The 21,170-nt window shown below is 42.9% G+C and overlaps 1 protein-coding gene across 5 annotated transcripts in view; it reads right to left on the bottom strand.

Moving 5' to 3' along the window:
* sdk2b (sidekick cell adhesion molecule 2b) overlaps positions 1-21,170 on the bottom strand; it is a 276,603-nt gene that overhangs the window by 65,715 nt on the left and 189,718 nt on the right. For all 5 annotated transcript variants that reach the window (XM_084341902.1, XM_084341903.1, XM_084341900.1 and 2 more), the window contains exons 3-4: positions 7,633-7,739; positions 5,097-5,244 (exon numbers count right to left, since the gene is read on the bottom strand). In XM_084341902.1, the coding sequence (XP_084198028.1) occupies positions 5,097-5,244; positions 7,633-7,739 (255 nt within the window). The remainder of the gene's footprint in view (positions 1-5,096; positions 5,245-7,632; positions 7,740-21,170) is intronic.

Genomic DNA, 21,170 nt, shown 5'->3' with positions numbered 1-21,170 from the left:
TCAATGGAAAGTTTCTGGGAAAAGAAAAAGCAGTCGCTGGGTAGTGAGTTGTTGTGAGAGGTGAAATCGTGGGAGAGGACAGGCTCCACCGCTACAGCATCACCAGCGGCAGACTCACCTTCCAGCCGGCAGCCTTACAATTCCTGGCAAATGTGTTTACTGAAGGAGCCTCTGATTATACACCACATTAAGTCTCCAAAATAACACAACAAATCACGCCAGCTGAATGGAAAAGACCCTGCCAAATGCATTTCCATTCAATAAGGGAAGAATAATGACTGCTAGTGCTAAATAAGTCCTTTTTCTTCCATGCATCCTGCTCTACATCACGGCACAACAAAGACGCGAGGACTCAGGTTGAACTGATCCTTTTGCGGACCCATGCCCGGCTGTGGAGTCAACGAGGACAAAATGTCTCGAACCAAAACCGCCAACAAGAAAAGGGCACGGCAAAAAAACAACCATCAGAGAGAAACAATAAGCGAATCCGCAAGTTTATGGGTGTGCTCAGAGAGACAGCGCCGGAGTGTTTGCCTACGCCAACAACAACAGCTGCAGAGGCCACATGGCAAAGAGAGAGCAGTCACTGTGGCACAGTGAGACGCTGCTTTGCCAGGGGAAAATTGGCAGCAGGGAGGCAAAAAAAAAAAAAAAATGCAGTAGTCACTAAGTTTCTGTGGGTTTCCTTTACACAGGCCGGGCCAGGGCGGTGTGCTGCGTTCACATTATGCTACGTATGAGTTTGCACGCATCCTGGACCCTGAGATCCATTAACCTGTTCAATCATGGGTCCCTTTCCAAGTTGATAAAATACCAGACGTGTCAATGTCAAAGTCTAAGAGATCTCTCCACAGACTGTTATCTGGTTATTTACTCGAAAATCTATCTAGAAAAAAATACGTTTTACTTAAATCTAAAAAAACAAATATTCAAAATGAAGTTATTTATCATTTTTGGAACTTAAAATCATGAATACATAAATCTGATTACTGCATCAAGCATTACAAAAAGACTATGAGGTTGTTCTTTGGGCTCTGAATCACATGCTAACACCAGTAGGCTAACATGGTCACAATGCCTCAGTATTCGGTCTTGCATGTTTATATTTGATAATGACCACAAGCAGCTTGACAGCAGTCAGTGCCGGTCCGAGACGTCAAAGGCAGAGAAGACATCCTTTGGTCAAACTGAAGACGTTACAGGAGAAGTTAAACTGGGCAGCCTGTCACGCTGACACACGACGCTAGAACTGCACGTCAGCGTTTTTCTAGCAGTTCTCAGACTGGCAGAAAAGTTCAAATATTGTCAACTTGTCGTTTCTCTTTCCTGGAAATAATCAGAACAAGGATGAGAGTCAAAACAAGGTTACTGATGTGCGCGCACACGTACTTGTCATCATCATAGCCAAGCCGCTAAAACCAAGAGACCGTCTTCCCTGTCCCTTAAACACCTCTCCACGTATTTAAAGGATTTGCATTTGATAAATGACTTTGATCCCTAATTTGCATAGAAAATTACCATCCCTAATCCCAGTGTTTTGTTTGTGACTCCAATAAAACCCTCTGTACATTTTGACTCGACTTGTGATCAGAATCCCTGATTTGTGCGCAGGACCTGACCTCACAGACGCCCTTGCAATCAACAAGTGTCATCCTGGAGTCATTTCCAAGTTCTCACAAGAACAAGACAGGACAAGACAAGACAAGAACACCCCCTACAGATGTACGAGGCAATTCAAAGAAGCAAATACCCAGCGAGAAGCGCTCCACAGCACAGGTCAACCTGATCACAACGACCATAAATACAATGCGACAAAAGATGTAGTTCTAGTACAACATCCTGCAGAGAAAGGGTGTATTTTATTAGCTGTGAGTTCGATCGGTTTGGAGGTGATTACCACGGTTATTCTGGGCTGCTCTGTCCCTTCTCCTCCATTGCTGAGGTGTGATTACGCAGAGCACAGAGAGAAGAAGCAAGATGAACCCCTGGAGAGCCTGCAAATTAAAGTTATGACACCTGAGGGAGGGATAGCAGGAGCGAGGCACAATGAGCAGAGACGGGAGGGGGGAGAAGGAGTAAAAAGCAGGACAGCAGGGAAGTGTGCGATATTAGAAAAAGGAAGAGAAAGTGGTCACCATGGTTGAGGTCCAGTGAATTTTCTGCTGTTCCACATTGTAACTTGACCCATAGAAGAGACACGCATAGATCTTGAAGCTGGAACAACCAGTCCCACAATGCCTATAACCATTATAAATAGCAGCCAGTGTGACAATGTTTAGAGAGACCAAACAGCTGGAACTGACTCTGGAGAGCACTAGTCCTTGGAAAGAGCCTTCATCAAGGTAGCATTTGCAGTTCGGCAAAGAAACTCTCTCTCTCTCCGGCGCTCCCTCGGTCTCCCCCTACCAGCGAGACTTTGATGCCTCTACAGAGTCAACGCTAGTGGCACGAATCAAATTCAATTAAATGATTTTCAATAAAAAAAAAACGGCTGCCTGTTATCAACGGTGCTCATTTGCACACACTGACCTTGGTAATGCGCGCGGAATTAGCATTCTCAGAGCTAGAGGGTAGGAAGCGAGGATGAAGAGAAGCAAAGTACACGCAGTGGGTGGCCGATAATGGAGACAAAAGGAGCGAGGGAGGAGGAGAGAGAGAGAGGGAGAGGGAGACATCGACAGAAGAAATAAACGAGACAATAAGCGAGAGAGGAGAAGGAGGCTGAAGGAGAGAAATGTGAAACTAATAAAGAGTTGAAAGAGTGTTGGCCAAACTTTCAGAAACAATAACCTCTTCAAACACCAACTTGCGGGAGCCTCGACACACAGCGAGCGCTCCACAGGTCACCGCTGTTTGACCTTTTTCTTAACGACTTCTCAAAGGTAATTCAGATTTCCACAACAAGTCAGAACAAAAATCGAAGCGGTCGGCTGACCCACGGCCATCCGCAGCCTTCCAGCTCTCTCAGTCAGTCTGAGCACTGTCTCATTGTCATTCTAGGTCAGGGTATGATTACTGATGATGAGGAGCTGATAAGAAAGATTCACTCTAACCAAGGGCAAGGTCACCTCCCACTGCGATGAAATGCAGATGTGATGAGATGGGGGTAAGTGCCTTTTAAACACACACATTCACAGGTGCACACACACACACACACAAAGTATTCCAGCATAAAGGCGGGAAATAAAATATCAATATGGATATCAGGAAACATTGTGAGATTCTCAGTTGAGTCTGAAGATTACAAACTTCAAAATAAAAATCTAGCGGTGTGAAGTGAGCAGTGACTTAAAGAATAAATTCACCCAAACATTAACTTATGGGAACATTTTAAACTTAAAATACGACCAAAAAAAAACATAAAGCAGCTCCATACAGCTCGTCTGGCATAAACCAAGTCTCCGAAAGCACCGAGCATCCTGACATCCTTGTTGCTTGGTCAGGCTCGTGCACCCACTTCATACGGGTAGCTAACGCGTTTAGCTTGGCAGCTTCAATGAAGATTTTGGCTTAAAAAGGGGGACCTCAGGGGTTCTGGGGACTTGGACTTTGGGGTGAACTTACCCTTTACCCTTACAGTGGGCGTCAGAGGTCACACATGTGCAAATCGCATGCAAGTTGCGAGTCTTAACCTTCAAGTCCCAAGTTGGTGAGAATCAATCGAGTCAAGTCAAAAACATTGCTAAGGTCAAGAAAGTCACAAGTCAAGTGATGCAAAATCAAGATGGTCTAACCTTGTTTAGACATCTGAATAAGTTAAAATCAGTGTTCAGAAAAGTTGAGTTTTATTTTCAACATTAGCAAAGACTGTTGCAGCCTGTGTGCGCCTGTCTAACGTTTAACCAGCAAATACTAGCTTAAAAGAGACGTGCGTTTCTTGGAGGTTATTTTTGTTACAGAGGAAGTTGAGTGTTGTGGTCGTGTGACTGACTTTTAAACTACAGACCTTTCATACCACTGTTCTCTTCTTAAGACCATCATCAACAACATAATCCTTGATACCAAACTGAACCCTCCTCTGACTGGCTGCCTCCATGATACAGTAGCTACCACAGCCCTGGCCCTTCGTCGGCCTGTTACATTCTAGTAGGTTGCCAGATTTGCATGCATTGTGCTAGAAATCCCCCAATCATGAAAATCGAAATGTAACTTCTCAATATCTATATATCAGTTTTAGTCAAGTAAGTCTCCAACAAAACATGGTAAGTGATAGTAGCATAATACAGAAACAACTGTTGGTGGTCAAGTTGCATTGTGGGTAATGTAGACTCCAGGTTAATGAAGAATGTGTGTGGATATCTCCGCTTCTGTTGCATCAATTTTTATCCTTTTGTGTCTATTGTGAGTTTGACAGTGTTTTAGGAGCACAATGCTCAGAGCACCATTTATAACCCTGAATACATCAATAACATTTGTGTTCATTTTTCATGGTTCTGCCATTGGGGCACACTGAAACAAAACCAATTTGGTTCAAGAACCAAAAGTGGCCAATGCTCCTTTCTTGGGCCAAAGAGCAGAATGGGACAGAGACGACATCTTTCCCAGTCGACCTCTCCATTTACACCTTTCTATTTTACGTGATCAGAGTGGGAGAGCAACACAACAAGCCCATTTCATTGCTCCAGTGCTCGATACCTGCACTGGGAACTGATGGTGCCGTACGAAACACCAGCGCTGCCGGCTGGCATGCATTGATAGCTGAACTCAAGAAACACTCAGCCTCCTATTTGGAGACCAAAATGAAGAGAGACTGTGACACAGATATGCTGAGATAAAAGTGGTTGGTTTGGGTTTCTTTTCAAATACAAATGAGAAAAAAAGGGGGGGGGGGGCCGATTTCATTTCACACAGTGCCAGAACGGCTTTGGTCTTGGGCCTTGTTCTGCAGGAGAAATTCAAACTCTCCTTTAGCACAAAATGTAGCGAGATGAATGACGAACGACGGGAAGGAACAGACGCCCTCAAACTAAAGCGCTCAAAGAGCCCTAGGAACAAACGGAGCAACAGTAAGTATTCACATGATCAAACACAAATATAAAGATAAAGCACAAAAGACAAACACAAGCAGAAAAAAATGAATAAATAAAAGCACTTACATTCGACTGCTGGGTGGAATCTTGCGCCCGTCTCTGAACCAGGTGACCTGTGGTTGGGGGAAGCTGCGAATGCGTGGCGCCGGGACGACGGCGCCCTCTCCCTGAGACACCGACTGGGAGCGTTCACCCTCCTCAAAGCTGCCCATAACTACAGGAAGTCAAACAAACAGAAGAGTAAGAAATGAGAAAAGGGTACGTAAAGTCACAGGCACACAATATTCCCTTTTCTTTCTTGCATCTGACTTTTGGCGCCCGCAGAGTTTTTTTGCCATCTGCTTTCTGTTTCTGAAATGTTACATGGAGCCATTTTGATGGACAGCGCAGTGTTGTTGCCATGGTTTCCACAGTGCATCAAGAAAAAGCTAGGAAGAAGCACAATGAAGTGACTCACAGAGGGACACAGAGGGGACGCTAAATTGACTCATATTCATATTCAGCATCCTCCTGTGTGGACGCATCGAGGGCAATCAATCTTGATCACACTAAATGTGTGCATTACTCAGCATAGTCGATGACCAGCGCCGCCGCTGTTCTATTATCTCCTAATACATTTCATTTGTTACAGCGGTTTTATTCCTCTCATGCCTCATTATATCTTAAAAGCTGACAAAAATGCTGTGCTAATATCCCCTGCTCCACGCTCTGCCTATTTGTGATTGAGATCTACGGGCAGGCTAGAATTTTTTGACGGATCTCACGTCTGATTGTTGTTTTTCGATCTCGGCTGCAGTTCTCTGTTCAAATCAGAATGTCTCACGCTGACGGTACACCTTTATAGGACAGCGGTAACAAGCAGACTTTGTATCTTAGTCCTCCGATGCTGTCTGAAAGAGAAAGTGCAGACTTTTGTGCAGGTTTTTTTGAAGAAGTGACAGCTGAATACCAAGAAATTGTTTTCAGCTCTATGAGAGGCGAGGAAAAGGATCATATAATTGTCTCTCCGATTCACTGGAGACAATGAAGCAAAAACTCTGCTGAAATCATTTGAACACGACATCAAACACTCAATTAAGTTCTAACACCGTTTAGAAATAATCATATCTTTGAAAAATGTAGGGATCAAGGTATGGGGCTTTGAACCAGGGATGTTGGAGTGGTTGTGCATCGATGGCAATCTTATTTTCCTATCTCAGTCGCTCTCTTTCAAAGAGAATAAAAAAGGTAATCTGGCTTTGCGGTGCAGCTGTGGTTCTTAGCTTAAATGAAAATCTGGGAAGTGTGCAAATCCCGACTTTGATCTGCAGTTTCGGCGATGCGACGTCCCTCCTCCCCCCTCCCTAAACTCTAATGCCTCGGCATGTTTCCCTTTCTCCGAGGTGCGTCTCCGCAATCCTAATTGTGCCGCCTCAATGGAATAGCTTGTAAAAGAGATCTCCCCATCTCTGCCTTCTCTGTCTCCTTTTTCTCTCTCTCCCCCTCCCCTGTCTATCTCATCCAATTCTTCTGCAGGTGTCCTTAATTCTCCTTTTTACTTTGCCTCACGGTCCGTACCCCTTCATGAGCAACTGATGAGAGGGAAGAAAAGAATTATGGAAATGGAAAGAGGTGGGAATAAAGAGAAACAGAATAACAGTGGGGTGGGAGCCAGGAAATAAATAGAAAGCAGTGGTGGCCAGACAACAGACAAAGTCGAGGAGAGAGGGAGAGAAAGGAAAGAACAAAAAAAAGAAACAGTGACAGAAGCAACAAAGAGTCAGACTGAGGCTGGATGAGGAGGAGATACAGAAGGAAGAAGCCAGCTACAGCTACAATATGTTTGTCCAATACTCAAGAAGTGGACCGGTGGGACTGCTAAGCCCTCTCTGTCTCCCTCCCATCTCTTTCTTTCTCACGCCTGGTTGGCTGCATTGTTCAGTCAGGTACAGCGCCGTGTCACATCCACTCAAATGTCGCTGGAACAAGGGGAAGCCAATGAACCTGGCATACCCTGGGAAGGCGGGATAATGGGCACAGGACGGGTAGGGCCTATGGGGTGGGGGGTGAGGGGAGGGTGCATTTGAAGTGACAACACTCCAGACACCTCAGCGGCGCGTCCGTAATAGCTCGTTAACAAGACGAGTGAGCCGAGCGGCCTAAAAGTGGCGCTGGAAATTCACAGAAAGGCGGCGCGTCTGAGCCCCGCTTTCACCAAGAAACGACAGATGTTGTTGACAAAAGAGAGGGAATGAAGTAAGCGGCGGTCATATTGAAATGAAGCAAAGTTAAAAACAACCACGGCAACAATATCAATCTAATGAGAATGCTGAGTGGAACAGCTGTCCGGGTTGATAACACCCCGAATGATATGCAGGTAGATCTTTCACCCTGCCAGCATCTGTCCCTCCCCAGTCAGTCCTTGATACAAAGGCAGCCAAACAGAGTGTGGGCATACTGTGTACTCTGCAGGCAGTCAAACACACACACACACACACACACACACACACACACACACACACGCACACACTCCCTCTCTGAATCTATCTATCATCACTCCTTTTCTGTGATCCACTGGGTCCATTCATCTGTGTTTCACCTGCGTCCCCGTGTCGATACTTACAGGCCACCTGTACTTCCGTGCGCCTCTGCAGAAGGGCTCCGACCCGATTCCTCACGATGCAGCGGTAGAAGCCGGCGTGGGAGCGGTCCAACGAAGGGATTAGGTACCTTTAATAAGCACAGACACACACACGAGATACGGATGAGGATCCTCCTAAATCGTAAATAAACTGGTAAACTAATTAAGACAAAAGTAGAAAATCAAAAGGGTGCTTATGTGAGAGCACAAACGCAGGCATTTGCAATTTTGTAAACAAGAAAGTGCCGAAAATAGGCTCAAACACACATCAGCGTCTTAGCACACACACAAACTTAAGACCATCTAATAGAGGGAACAAGGGCACAGAGGACATCGGAGCTTAGCTGTTGTTTATTCCAATGATAATGATGCTCGAGAGGCTAACCCAGCTTCAGCAGCGATGCTCTCCCCCAAGACACGCACACACACACACACACTCACACAGACAGACAGGCACAGACAACAAAGACTCGCATTCAAATTTATTCTATGTAAACACACACGCGTGCACGTTTGCACTAAAATCCCCTGGGACAGAGGTTGACGCTAAATGTCTCCAGCAGTTGACACTCTCCCCATGACCTTGACTTCAGTGTCCAGCTGCGGCGGCAGTACTGCCTCCCTGCCATGTGGAGGCAGCGTAACATATACTTTATAAACCTGCTGTGTGTGTCAGCGACTGTTTCTGTGGAGACTACTGACTTGATATACAGCACGGTGGATCTTGAGCCACAGCTGGCGATACAGCTGATGCATACAGAATAAGTGACAAGTGAAGATGTTCAAAATGCTGGCTCTCAGTCGTTCTGCAAACACTTCACTGAAACTATGATTAAAACTTATCTCGCAGATTGACATGCATGATGTAAATCACTGTAAAAATGCATCTTCTGTTACACTGCACACTCTTGAAAAGTCCAGATGCATTCAACTAAAAACGTACTGAAAAAAGTATATTTTAAATTAAATACACTGCATTAAAATGTAAGTTGTCTATGCACAGATGTTCTTATAACTCATTGACTCATTTTTTCAGTTTTTTAATTACACTTCCAGTTTGGTAAAATATAAACACTACAAGTAAGTATGAAAGCGTCAGTGTGCTGTGAACGACTTGCTTGTTGGATTGTCAAACACCACCTGAAACCAATTCTCCCACAACACTCCAGCGAAGGAATTTAAAGCGTTTCATTTTCCACAAAATGACTTCAGTTACTTGTTGCAACAATGTGAATGCCTTCGTGGAGGGACTTTCCATAAGCGATCACAGTCATTATCCCGACTCTTATGATTCATTTCATTGAGACTACAAAGATACACATAAGCCGCAGAGCTCTTGGATGGAGACCAGGGAGTGTGATGAAGCAGGGATGAGCTATGATGATATTAAGCGGTCAAGTATGCACTTTTGGCTTTAAGGAGAGTGCTAACTGAGCCTCTAATGACTAACGTGTGTGTGGGGTCTAGTTTTTTCCTATATTTGTGGGGTCCTAAAAGCAGGAGCCCCCCTCACAGTGTGGAGTCGGACAGGTTTGAGGGGGCCAAAATGCTGGACCCTATAACATACATCATTAAATCTGAGGGTGAAGACTTGGGTCAAGGTTAGGGCAAGGGTTAGGGTAAGGATAAGGCAAGCAGTTGTCAGGGTCAGGGAAGTACTTCTTAGTATCAGGGAAGTAGTTTTTAAAGTTCAGGAGCTAGTTCTCAGGGATAGGGAAGTATTTCTTCAGGTTCGGGTTGGGAAAGTTGTTCTGAAGGTCAGGATTAGGGAAGTAGTAGTCAGGGTTAGACTTAGGGAAGTAGCTCTTAGGGTTAGCGTAAGGGTCCAGGAAATGAATGTCCCCTCAAGCAATGAAAACAAGGATGCTTGTGTAATTGTATGTCCACAGCTATGTAACACTTGTGAACTAACAACTATTGGCCACTGGCTTCAGGAACCAGACTCCTGTCGATACTCATCAGTGATCAATGTTTGTGGATGTGTCTTTTCGATATCTACAATACACCGGGGTGTGTCCGTGAGAGATACAGAATGGATGCCATCTATTTTGAGTCATTCAAGTAATTCATTTTAGAGATCAGGCATCCAGACTGCTGAGAACACCAGGCATCAGCTTCTTAACAGCCTTCCAATAATAACTAATAAATGGCAGCACAGTGGGAGATACACGGAGCGGCCAACTGTTAAAGTGCTTGCACAGTCTCAGTCTCTAATGGCATGTTAGATGGCGGCACAACGTGTAGAAGTTGTGAATTAGCCTACAGCGAGTTGTACATGTTTAATTCGAGTCACTCTACCGAAACACATTCTTGTCAAAATAAATACTTCTTGTGGGAGGTGAAACACTTGTCACTATGAGTGTGCCGCTTGCCATCTTTGCTGTCACATTCCCGCATGATATGTTGCTCAAAAGTGCTTTGCGCAGTGCCAGACAGAGTTTCTGAGCGTAACCTTCAGTGATGGGATGTAACGGTTTCTATAGTAACCGCATGCAATCTGTTTAAAATGCTGTTTGTGTGATTTAACCTTTCGTTTACTGGCTTCTGTTTTTGCAGGAATAGATGTTTGAGAAGTAAAAGAGAGCAATTCAAAAGTTCAGGAGAGCTCTCAACAAGCTGTTTACCGGAAAGTTTGAATACCTGAACAAATAAAACCACAATCGAGGACAAGGGAGGAACATAACGAGCCATAAGCACTAATATTTGTGCGTGATGTGGGATGAACAAACAGTAATCCTGACCTGCGGTCAACTGAATATACAGCACATTAACAGAAACATGTAAAAAGTGTTTAGAGACTGCCAACAGCCAAAGAGAGAAGAGGCAAGTACATTAAACCTTTTAAGAGGCTAAAACACACACATAGTTTACAGAATTAAAACTTCTTCTTATTCTAAATATTTTAACAGACCTGCCTACAGACAACCCAGACAACTGTTGTGATCAAGCTGACCAAAAGAGTAATGTTACCTAATATTGACTGTTATGTGATCAAATATAGATATATATATATGGGTGACAAAGTAAAGGCAAAACCAACATCCCAATAAAACATTCATTCAAAAGATAGTGTCTCATTTGGTGTTTTTGACGATGCTGCTGGAAACCCTCCTGCGCTGTATGGAAACACCTACATCTTTCTTTTGTTTATCCTCTCAGTCCAGGTTTTTCTTTAATCTGTCACCATTCGATGTGTCTCATATGTGTCAGGAAACTCAATTTCTGGCCACATTTCAATGTGCAAGATCACTGACTTGATATTCATAGCAGCCACCTGTTGGTTTTGCTCTGCCACTCGTATGAAAAGGGAAACATTAATGCGAAACCTTGCGAGTAGACCTCTGAAACACATATCCAAATAGGCCTGGTGCTGTGCTTATTGTCCATTTGGAGACAAAACTGACCAATCAAAACTTTGTATCTGATTGTCATCTTTCTTCATAGCAAGCTACTGACCAACCCCCATGAAAAATGGATTGTTGGAAGTTAAATAACATGTAGAAGAAGAGTAGGGGTTTCTGGCACAACTACACCTACTTCCAAGGTGAATGGAGATGGGAAAACGGTTGTTTATAATGTGTTTCATGAAGCCGAAATCAGCACGTTTCTTATACTTGAAACCTTTAAAATATCGAGGGAGCTTCTCTGAGCAATTACGGCTTATTCGTCGACATCAGATGGATAACAAATAAATTCAACAACAAGACGATCCTCCTCCAAGAACGAAACCTTCCAACATGAACACGTTATCAGGCTCAGTGAAAAGAGTTAGACAACACTGGAAGAAGCAGTCTGATTACCAGGCTAATACGCTACATCATTAACATCAGATCAACGTTTCTGGAAAGCTGCCTCCGTGCTTTGGAAGTGGCTGCTAACAAATGGAAGCAAGAGCTGCAATAACAAAATGGTTGGATGTGTTGGAAGCCTGTTCAAATCCATAACAAAAAAAACAAAATGAAGCCGTATCAAACCTCATTAGTGACAGCATCGGTCGGACCCAAAGGACTAAATGAGTTTTAGCCCAAAGTCTGTTAAAGCTTAATCAACTAATCAGGAGGCTTCATTAATGATGTGTGACTCCTTTCATATGTTCCATCAACTAAATTAATACAATCACGCTTATGTGTTATGCATAAATGGAAGTGAGATGAGGTGAACAGATGATGGAATAGGGTTGCAAATGACAAAAAAAAAAAAAAAAAACGTTCCTCGCGGCACGTGTTTGGGTGGAGAAGAAGCAGACATTAGGAGCTGACAGGTGGTGTCGGTGATCCAAGTTTAACCTCGCCGACGCTTACCAAGAATTCACCCCTAGAGCCAGAACCTTCAGGGTGACTTTAGACAGTATTCTCCCTCTCTCTCTCTGTCGCCGTCTCCATCTTTCGCTCTGTCCCTTATATAATGAATACAATTAACCTTTTGCGGAGCTTTGCGCGTTGGCAGCAGGTCGGGGGGAGTCAGCGGGGGCCTCGCTGTGTTGGACAGAGATTGATTGATGTTCCTGTGGTCAGCGCGCTCCGTCAGATCCCCTTTAATTAGCCCCACTCAGGAGAAATGATTAGATGGAGGAGTGGCAGGGAGACGGATAGAGGGACATGAGAAAGAGGGGAGGAGTGACCGGGGATGAAGTGGCTCGGAGAGCGACATGACGGAGGGATGGTAGGGGAATGATTGGCAAAACTATAATCTCTGATTGAAGATGACTGCGGTGCACTTTTACAGCGAGTGTTCCCCCATAATAACATCCCTACCTGCGCCGAAGGTTAGCTCCGATAACATTTTACTTAAATTGCTGGTTATACAGTGAGCTTATAAACCCCTCACACCCACATCCCGACGACATAGTAATTATGCCTCAACTGCATGACAGTGAAATGGTGATACATCATAAATCTGGGTTGAGCCGACAAAGGCGCTCGCATCTTTTATCTCTGGCATGAATGCAACTGCTGTCATTAAAAGAGAAAAAACTTCTATAATTTCAGCTAATGTAATTTTCTCTGCTAAACACAACAGATCATCGGAGACCTGATCTTAAAGAGCGTCTTTATGCGATGCATCGCGTCACGCAACAACCGTTTTACAGCTCGTAATAAAAGCAGTAATCATGCTCTTTTTTTTTTAATTCTCTCTGTATTGTTTGGCGTTCATGAAGAGGTCATAACCCTTTTTATAACACTTTGATGACACTTTACTTTCGTTAATGAGTTCACGATGTGAGGAGACCTCAGCAGCTTGGTGCGTTCAGTATCACATAAACAAGAGGCAGTAAAAAATGGAAAAATGATTACTTTTGACAGCTTATTTTTAATTTTATGGATCCGGATTGATGCGTGTCATTACTCTAATAGGACGATTATCTGCTCGCGACGACTTGAAATATCCATCACCGAAAGCAACAAGTAGAAACACAATCATCTCCAGGTCTTCAGTGAGCTGTAGGTGACGTCTCTGAGAGCAGCTTCCACAGCAGATCAATAACTTGCTACATATTGTCGAGAGGATGTCTTTTTGAAAGTTTATTGAATCGTGCGTTGAGGTCTCCTTCTACATTCTATAGGATGAGAGTCTTCATTCGGATCTTGTTCTCTCTTCTTAATGCCCGACACATACAACAGATGACAGGTAATGGGGACTCCTGGCTTAAAGCTACTGGAAATCAATAGTGTGTAATTCATCTTGCAGGCCCTGAGGGACGGCCTCCACGAGCTTTCTCCGGAGAAAACAGATGGACAACTGTCTGATGGAGACAATTTCAACGAAACTATTGTCAGCTGCGTTTTGTCACTCCTTTTTTATGTCACTTTGTTCCACTTCATCATCTTGTGTTTTATATACTGAGCCAGACTTGATCCCTAGAAGAGCCGACTTCCCCTCAGCAGCACAGACATTCCTATGTATGCCGTCCTGACAGCAGTGAGGCTTGTTCGCATCTGATTTCATACTAGTTTATTAAAAGGAGGCACGCGTGATTGTTGTATGAAAGATATACAGATACTGTCCATGCATATGCTTGGGTGGTGCAGGTTGATCTTCCTATGCAGTCGTACCCACTTACTGGCAGAGCGGGCTCATTGATTGATTGATAGCTGATATCACATGTCAAGAGCTGTCATTAAATCGTTATCATTCAATCATTAATACATTTAGGGGTAGGAGCACTTCCTGGACTCAAATTAGGTCTGTTAGAGGTGCTCTTTGAATAGAGATACATCTAGACATGAAAATAACAAGAAACCCCAAAGGCAATCTCTTTTAAACGGTTTAAATGCCTTTATTTTAAGGTCATGTTGGACCTAAAAAAAATCTCCAAAAGGTTCAAGATTCCTATTGATGGATTACCACTATAAAAGAGAGTTTGACTCCATGACAAAGGGAATATTCATATTCATATTCTTAGAAAGTAGAGATGTTCTGATATTCATTTTTTCCTTCCAGATACCGATTCAAACACCTGGGGATTGGGTATCGGCCGATAACAAGTTTTATTCTTTTAACAGCTGTTTATACTACTGAACCCTGTATGGATGTCATATGATTGCCATATAACATTCTTTCATTATCTATTTTGACAGTTTGGTCATAACATAAAAAGAACAAAAAAAAAGGAAATCTAGGACAATAAAACCTTAAAACTTGCTCACAGGACTCATTTACTTGCAGAGCTAAGAAGTAGCAGGGTCCCGTTTATAAATTACGTGGTATCGGATCAGTGCATAGACTCGCATACTCGCGGATATAGATACCTGCATTTTTGGCAGCGTCGGCGGCATTTCCGATATTGGTATCAGAATAGAAACAACTCTAGTAGGAAGGCGAGAGTTTGTGTTATTCTTGTGCAGCCGCCTGTGCTGATGCATTGAAAGATTAGTATATTCTGTTGATTAAAAAAGAGAGAGTGTGTTGTCGTGGTGTCACATCAGCACCACTGTCGCACATTTTCAAATAGAGAATAGTTCGCTGCAGCAGAAGGAGTTTGATGGCTACTTATTAAGCATTATCAGCAAGATGAACTCAAACTATCAAAAAGAGAAATACACATTATGCAGTAAAATGGTCCCTGTTAGTGTTTTGCTAATATATCTGATGTTTTTTGATTAATATTAAAGCTGCATTAATGTGCAATGTTGCATTTCACTGCCTTTAGATGTTTAAGGTCAAGCTTTATTTTGTTTGTTCGTTTCATCACCATCACATTCAGTAAGATCAGAATTTGTTTGTCCTGTGAGAACCACTCATCTCTAAAAAAATCAACTTTTCATGAGCTCAGAGAAACAGGCTTGTTTCAGCTGCGTGATGATGCATTTTAGAGTTGATCTAAGAGTTATTTTAAAAGAGAGATTCGTGTTTTTTTCGTTGGACATTTTCTGTATGAAAAGATGTAATCTGAAAAGTAGCAAGTAACTAAAGCTGTATGAAGTGGGTACTTCATTCGAGCACTACTCCATCTTTGACACACGTGGTGTCATGGTTTTGTTTTTTTTGGTTTGTTGGTTTCCTGTTTTATTTTGTAGGTATATCCTCTCGTGTCGTGTTGACACTTTCTACTTCCTGCTCACCTGTGTTCCCGGTGTCCTGTTTCCCTCCTGCGTTCCTGTGCTCACATCAGCCTCGTTAGCGTTCCCAGTGTCCTCCTGCCATTAGTTTAATTCTCATTCTTGGTCGGTTCGTCTGTTCTCAGGTCCTCGTGTGCTCCCTGTGTTCCTGATCTGCTCCTTGTGATTTTCTGGTTTGCCCTTGTTTTTTGTATGACTTTGTTATTCTCCTTTGCCTGCCCTTTTTGTTGCCTGCCCTTTTTGTTGCCTGCCCTTTTGTTACTTGGATTTTGGACTTTTTTGTTCCTTTACCTGCCTGCCTCTGCGTGTGTCTTGGGTCCTTTTGTATAAAATGTGACATGTGGTTTATTGCGATCGCTGTATGACACTAAAAACCATCAGCCACACATTTTCTTTAGGAATACTGTGTGGGTCTGTTTTAATCGGAGGGAAGCCTGCAGACGGCAGCATCCCTGCCAGCATCCATTTGAATGTAGGTCAGCGCTAAACGTTTAGGAGCCTCACCAGTATGTTTCTATCGCACCGTATCGAACTGCAGGCACCATATTGTTGTCCACACAGTCATGAGTGGAGATGGAGGCAACGTTCATATGCACATGCCGTGTCAGTAAGTCATGTTAACACAATCAGTTGTCCTTGTGCCTATTGTGTTTTATTGTCACGGCTGTGTATCACCCTTTAGAAAAGCAGCTACATCTGCTGACGGTGCAACGACACTGAAACTCAAGACACAATCATACACAAACAAACTAAAGGTGTACAATAAAACAAACATTGTTTTTTGTCCTCTTTCTGACACTCACTCACTCCACTCTGCTGCAAAACAACAAAAAGAAACAAAAAGAAACAGGGCATGAGCGAGTGCAAGGATGTTGAGACAAAGGTAAAAAAAATCTATTGTATCTGGGGGCTGTGGAGAACAAGAAGTGCAAGGCAGATAGAAAATGGACGTTTTTTTCCAGTTACAGAGGGGAATCCATTAAGGTCATCCAGAGAGAGAGCGATGCTTTCTGGCTGGCTCTGTCGCCGACATGATGTGAGTCAAGTACAGGCAAGTTTTCTGCCTGTAATTGGATGTTTTCGTGCTACTCCTTCTCCTTAGCAAGAATATCGCTGATCTCATTAGAACTAACATGGTGACAACATGAACGTGGATATCACTATCAAATAAGTGGAGCAGTGTGTAGGATTTAGTGGCATCGAGCAGACTGCCAACAAGCTGGATACTTATCGCCTCAATCTCCTCTTCCACTCATGTGGGGGAACCTACGGTGACCATGAAACTCGTAGAAGATACATAAATCTGTGGTGTGAAGTAAAATGTAGAACTTTTCACGAAAAAATGTACGTGGCCAATTTCACAGCCCCGTCTACTTTAACACTTAGGTCGTCTGTAATTTGTTGAAATACGCTTTCTCTTCTCCACTTCTTGCCAATTGAGGAGGACGAGGCAGAGCAGTACAGCAGACTACACGCTGTTCAGTGTGCGACAAAGGTTACGATAATTAAAAAGGGAAAAAAAAGTGTCAAAAATTGTCATAAATCAGGAGTAATACCGGAGGATTGTGACACCCAGGAGGTAACCTGTGAGAGGACAATTAAAAACGAGAGTCTCCCGGGAAAATCGGGAGGGTTTATGTTGGACATCGTGGACACCATAGAAACTGTGTGGAAACGAGGAGCAAGGTAACAAAAACAAAACGGCTCTCAGTTTCAGGTGATTATACGCAATCCTACTCACTGAACCATTCAATCTTATAATCTGATGGAACTGGATCAATTTCTGTTCCTCGTCCACTAGAAAGTCTGTGAACTCACACTCTGTTAAAGTCTACATGGAAACAATCGTACATGACTGTATAATAGCCGGGATTTTTCTTCAAGGATACTCTCATTTCACCCAGTGAAGTGGCTCTGCATGTTTAATATTTATTTGATTTATTTTTTACATTTATTGCTTTATTCACACTATAAGGGCTCTTCACAGCCTGACGGCCTTTCGAGAAAGAAAATTAGAGTATATGTAGAGGAACTGCCACACATTAAATAGAGAAAGAAAAGAAAAGTTTAAATTCAACTCGACTCAGTGAAACAATGAGTTTGGAAATGAGCCGCAGCCGTCGGAGCGGCGCATGAATTCGTCTGCCAAACTGAAGAAAACAAACAAATTGGAGGACGCGTATGGAAAATGTGAATGAAAGTGAGTTACTGGGCAAGTTTTGTTTATTCTTTGTTCCATTTCACTTTCCAAACATGCACCTTAACCCTGCTTCTGATCCAAACATAAAACACGTGGGACATTGTGCTGTTCCAACCTGCTAACGAGCAAACTGCTCGGGCTGTGTGTGACGGTTACTTACGAAGCAAGACAGTTTAACACTGTCCAATTTGTGCGTTTGTGGAGGATTCTGCTCTTTGAGGACGTTTAGGATTGTTTATGACAAACTGCTTGTTCGTGGCAGCCAAAATCAGATGGATATAAAAAGGTGTTTTTTTGTTTTCGACGTTATTTAATTTCTATTTGTTTGCTGAGATTACATCTCATAATTAAGGGCTGGAGCCAGTAAACATACAGAAGGAGAATCAATCAGCGGAAAAAATAGAAACTTAAACACTAAACCACTGCTTTCAATTAAGTTTGGAGCCAACTCTACTCAGGGAAATGAAATGGTTTGAAGCTCAATCACATGCATCACAACATCAGAATATTTGATGGTGTGTGTGGGGTCTAATAAGCAGAACTTGCGCACACACACACACACACACACACACACACACACACACACACACACAGAAAACACGCCGTCATCTACCCTCTACTTTGCCCCCCTGCTTTTCCTTCGTTTCCATCTAGTTAGCAAGCTCAGCTCGTCATCTTGTCCCCCAGACACGGAAAAATATGGTATTGAACCTGTGTTAATTTGTTCAGAGCCACCATGAAATTATATCTGTTAAAAAAAAAAAAAAAAAACTGTGGATGCTCAGCGGTACTTCACGTATACGAGTGGATTAGACTGAGGCAGACAGGATGAACAAAGAGGGGGGATGAAAGAGAGATCAAGAGGGTGAAGAGACACGGGGGAAGATGGAGTGGGGATTTTTCAGGAAAAACAAGGCTGTGACTCTTTACAAGGGCTCGGTAATGTATTGATATTATATTGTTATGATATGAGACAATACGTCATCTTAGATTTTAGATATTGTTTTATCATGATGCCGTTAAGTGTCGTCTGTTCCTGGTTTTAAAGGCAGCATCACCAGACTGTTCTGCTTGTTCTTATACTCGTCTTTACCTACTTTTTGTCATTCTATTCACCTGACTGATGATTATTTCTCATTGTGTTAATATTTTGTGAAAGTACCAATAGTCATCCCTACAGTATTGTTGCAATACGAAGCATTTGGTGCAATATTGCTGTTGATTTTTGTTGCTAGCCGTCCCAGCAGAACTTAGGAAGTGCTTTTGAGGAGATTTACAATAACAATAAAGTTTTCCGAATCACAACCTCACGTTGAATGTGCTAATGTTAACCTCTAACTGTACAACATCTCCTCATCACAGGGTCTACTAGTGTCTGAGCTCAAAGCTGCTGTAACTGAGTTACTGTTTGGTCAGTAACACGTCTAACCTCGCCCTAAAAGAAACGCTAAAACGACGACAACACAGCGACTTTAATAATTGCTCAACAAGACGGACGGACTGTATAACAACAACATGCTGATTATGTCGCTGGTAGTGCATGAGCCTGTGTTTACAGTGTAACGGTGCATGAGCATTAAAAATAGTAAGCGATGACATTTGAATGGGATTATAAAGGGAACTTGACAGCACTGATACAAAAGTATTAGAGGCCTATTTCTGAACACATTACTGGAGAGACAGAAGTGACACTCTATTATGATAGCTGTCAAAATGTCAATTTATTTCATTTTCTGTTTTTCTTCTCGCTTCGATGGTGAAAAGCAAAGTTGCCCAAAAAAAGAAGAAGCACTTGTTTTGTTGTGATTGTATCGTAGAACTAATTTTAACTTCTCGAAAGTCGACAACGAGACAGGACGGAGACGTACAGTCAATCAGCGCGAAACTGTCAACCGTGCTGCTCCTTCTGTGACTGACTTCTGAATAGATTACCTCAAGTTGCCTGTTCCTCTCATTACAATATGAAAATTGGGGGAAAAGGTAACTACTCCCTCGAGGAAACAGAGGTTACACTCCATCGACGCACGCCGAGAAACCACTTGACAAACAAAAAGGACTCTTGAGGTTTGATTAATAATTAACTCTCTTGATTAAGTTTCTAGGTTAATTGGCAGCATAAAGACTTGTGACGGGGACATATGCCAGGTAAACGCCCCAGAGGTTTCTCCTGGTCATGTGATAGGAAGCCGCGGTGCCACTCTGTGTATTTATACACAATTTTGATCTACTGCAGGATCGTGTGCCGGATAATTCGCTGGCTTATGGGTTCAAAAAATCCTCAATGCTACTGGATGTAATCTTCAATCTTAATTAAATTGAATTTTAATTTGGAGATAAATCATTTAAATGATTATTTAGTTAAGAAAGGAAGCAGGAAGCCGGCCAAACTAGAAATATATATGTGTGTGTGGGTGGTCGGCGCTCGGATACTATAGGTGATGTTGCTGTTGTGTGACAGCAGTCGATGCTGAGCCTGTTCTCCACAAAATGTCGCACTTCCTTTAGCAGATCACTAAAACTGTGCCACTCGCTTACCTCTTCCAGCTCTCTCTCTCTCACACACACACACACACCTACATGTTGAATAGTAATGCCCACACAAGCACACCTTGCAGTATTGATCGGCTGCCAGAGGACACAAGGTCAAGTCGCACGGTGTCAATATTTAAAGCAGCACTCAGCACTGGGGACCTCTACCATAACCTCATTAATATGGGGGTCTGCTCTGCTCAAATACTCTCCTGGCACAGAGGAAAGGGCGACTCGAGCAACGAGGAGCGCTGCACAACCCACACACAAACAACAACAACACAACAACAACAGGCTTTTCACATACAGAAAGCTGCCAACAATACACAAGAAAATAAAGTGAAGAGGCACAAATGTTGCACTTAACCATGAGATCGTATCTTTTGTTCCCTTTTGTGGCGTGTGAAACAGGATGTACTGTAGGTATAATATGTAATATTTCACATTCAGATGTCTGTTGTTGTTGAGCCGTGTTCTTTCACGATAAGAAATGTTTCCATTAATCTTCAAATGCGGAGAAATGTGTAATTTTACTGAAGTTAACTGTGTTTTATTCGGTTGCCTGTTGCTGTAACTTAAAGAAAGATAGATTTTCATATGCAGTTATGTTGAACGTGCACAATCCCACGCTACTTCAGGGCATTGTCACACTATACCGCTCCTTCCCTCCGCCAAGAAGGTTGTGTTTTCACCAGGGATAGTCAATAGTTTATGAGACTATGGTTTTGGCTTTTTTTCCCCATGTTTTTTCTGGCACCTTGAAAAAACGCAATAACAACAAGTATCTTATTTGTCGAATAGTTCCCAGTGATTATTGAATAGCATTTTTTGCTTGTGCCCATCCCTATATATCACCTGTATCGGTTTGTTTGTTTGTGTGTTGGTTTGTCGGCAGGATTGCTCAAAAACTACTGAACGAATTTCCGTGACAGTTGGACGGAGGACGGGTCTCGGCCCAGAATAGAGCACATTGACTTTTGGTGCCTGTCCGAGACAGTTTTTCTAACTTTCTTAGAAAGGGCGTTTATTGACATTTTCGTTAAAATTTCTCAGGATCTTGATTTAAAGTATCAGGCGTATTTAGGTGGCTGGCATCTATGAGTGAGTACAAAAGGGGGACTGTTGGGCCTTGGCAGAGGTATGCGCTCTACTGAGTGACCCCTAGTGGCAGAAATATCCTTATTCGTTAGTGCTTGTCTCTTTGTGCAGGTTGGATTTCAGTTCATTTCAGC

The sequence above is a fragment of the Pagrus pagrus genome (assembly GCF_965226575.1).
Source record: "Pagrus pagrus genome assembly, chromosome: 21".
NCBI lineage: Eukaryota > Metazoa > Chordata > Actinopteri > Spariformes > Sparidae > Pagrus > Pagrus pagrus.
The sequence above is the reverse complement of the archived record's forward strand: the minus strand, read 5'-3'. Positions and strand labels throughout refer to the sequence as shown.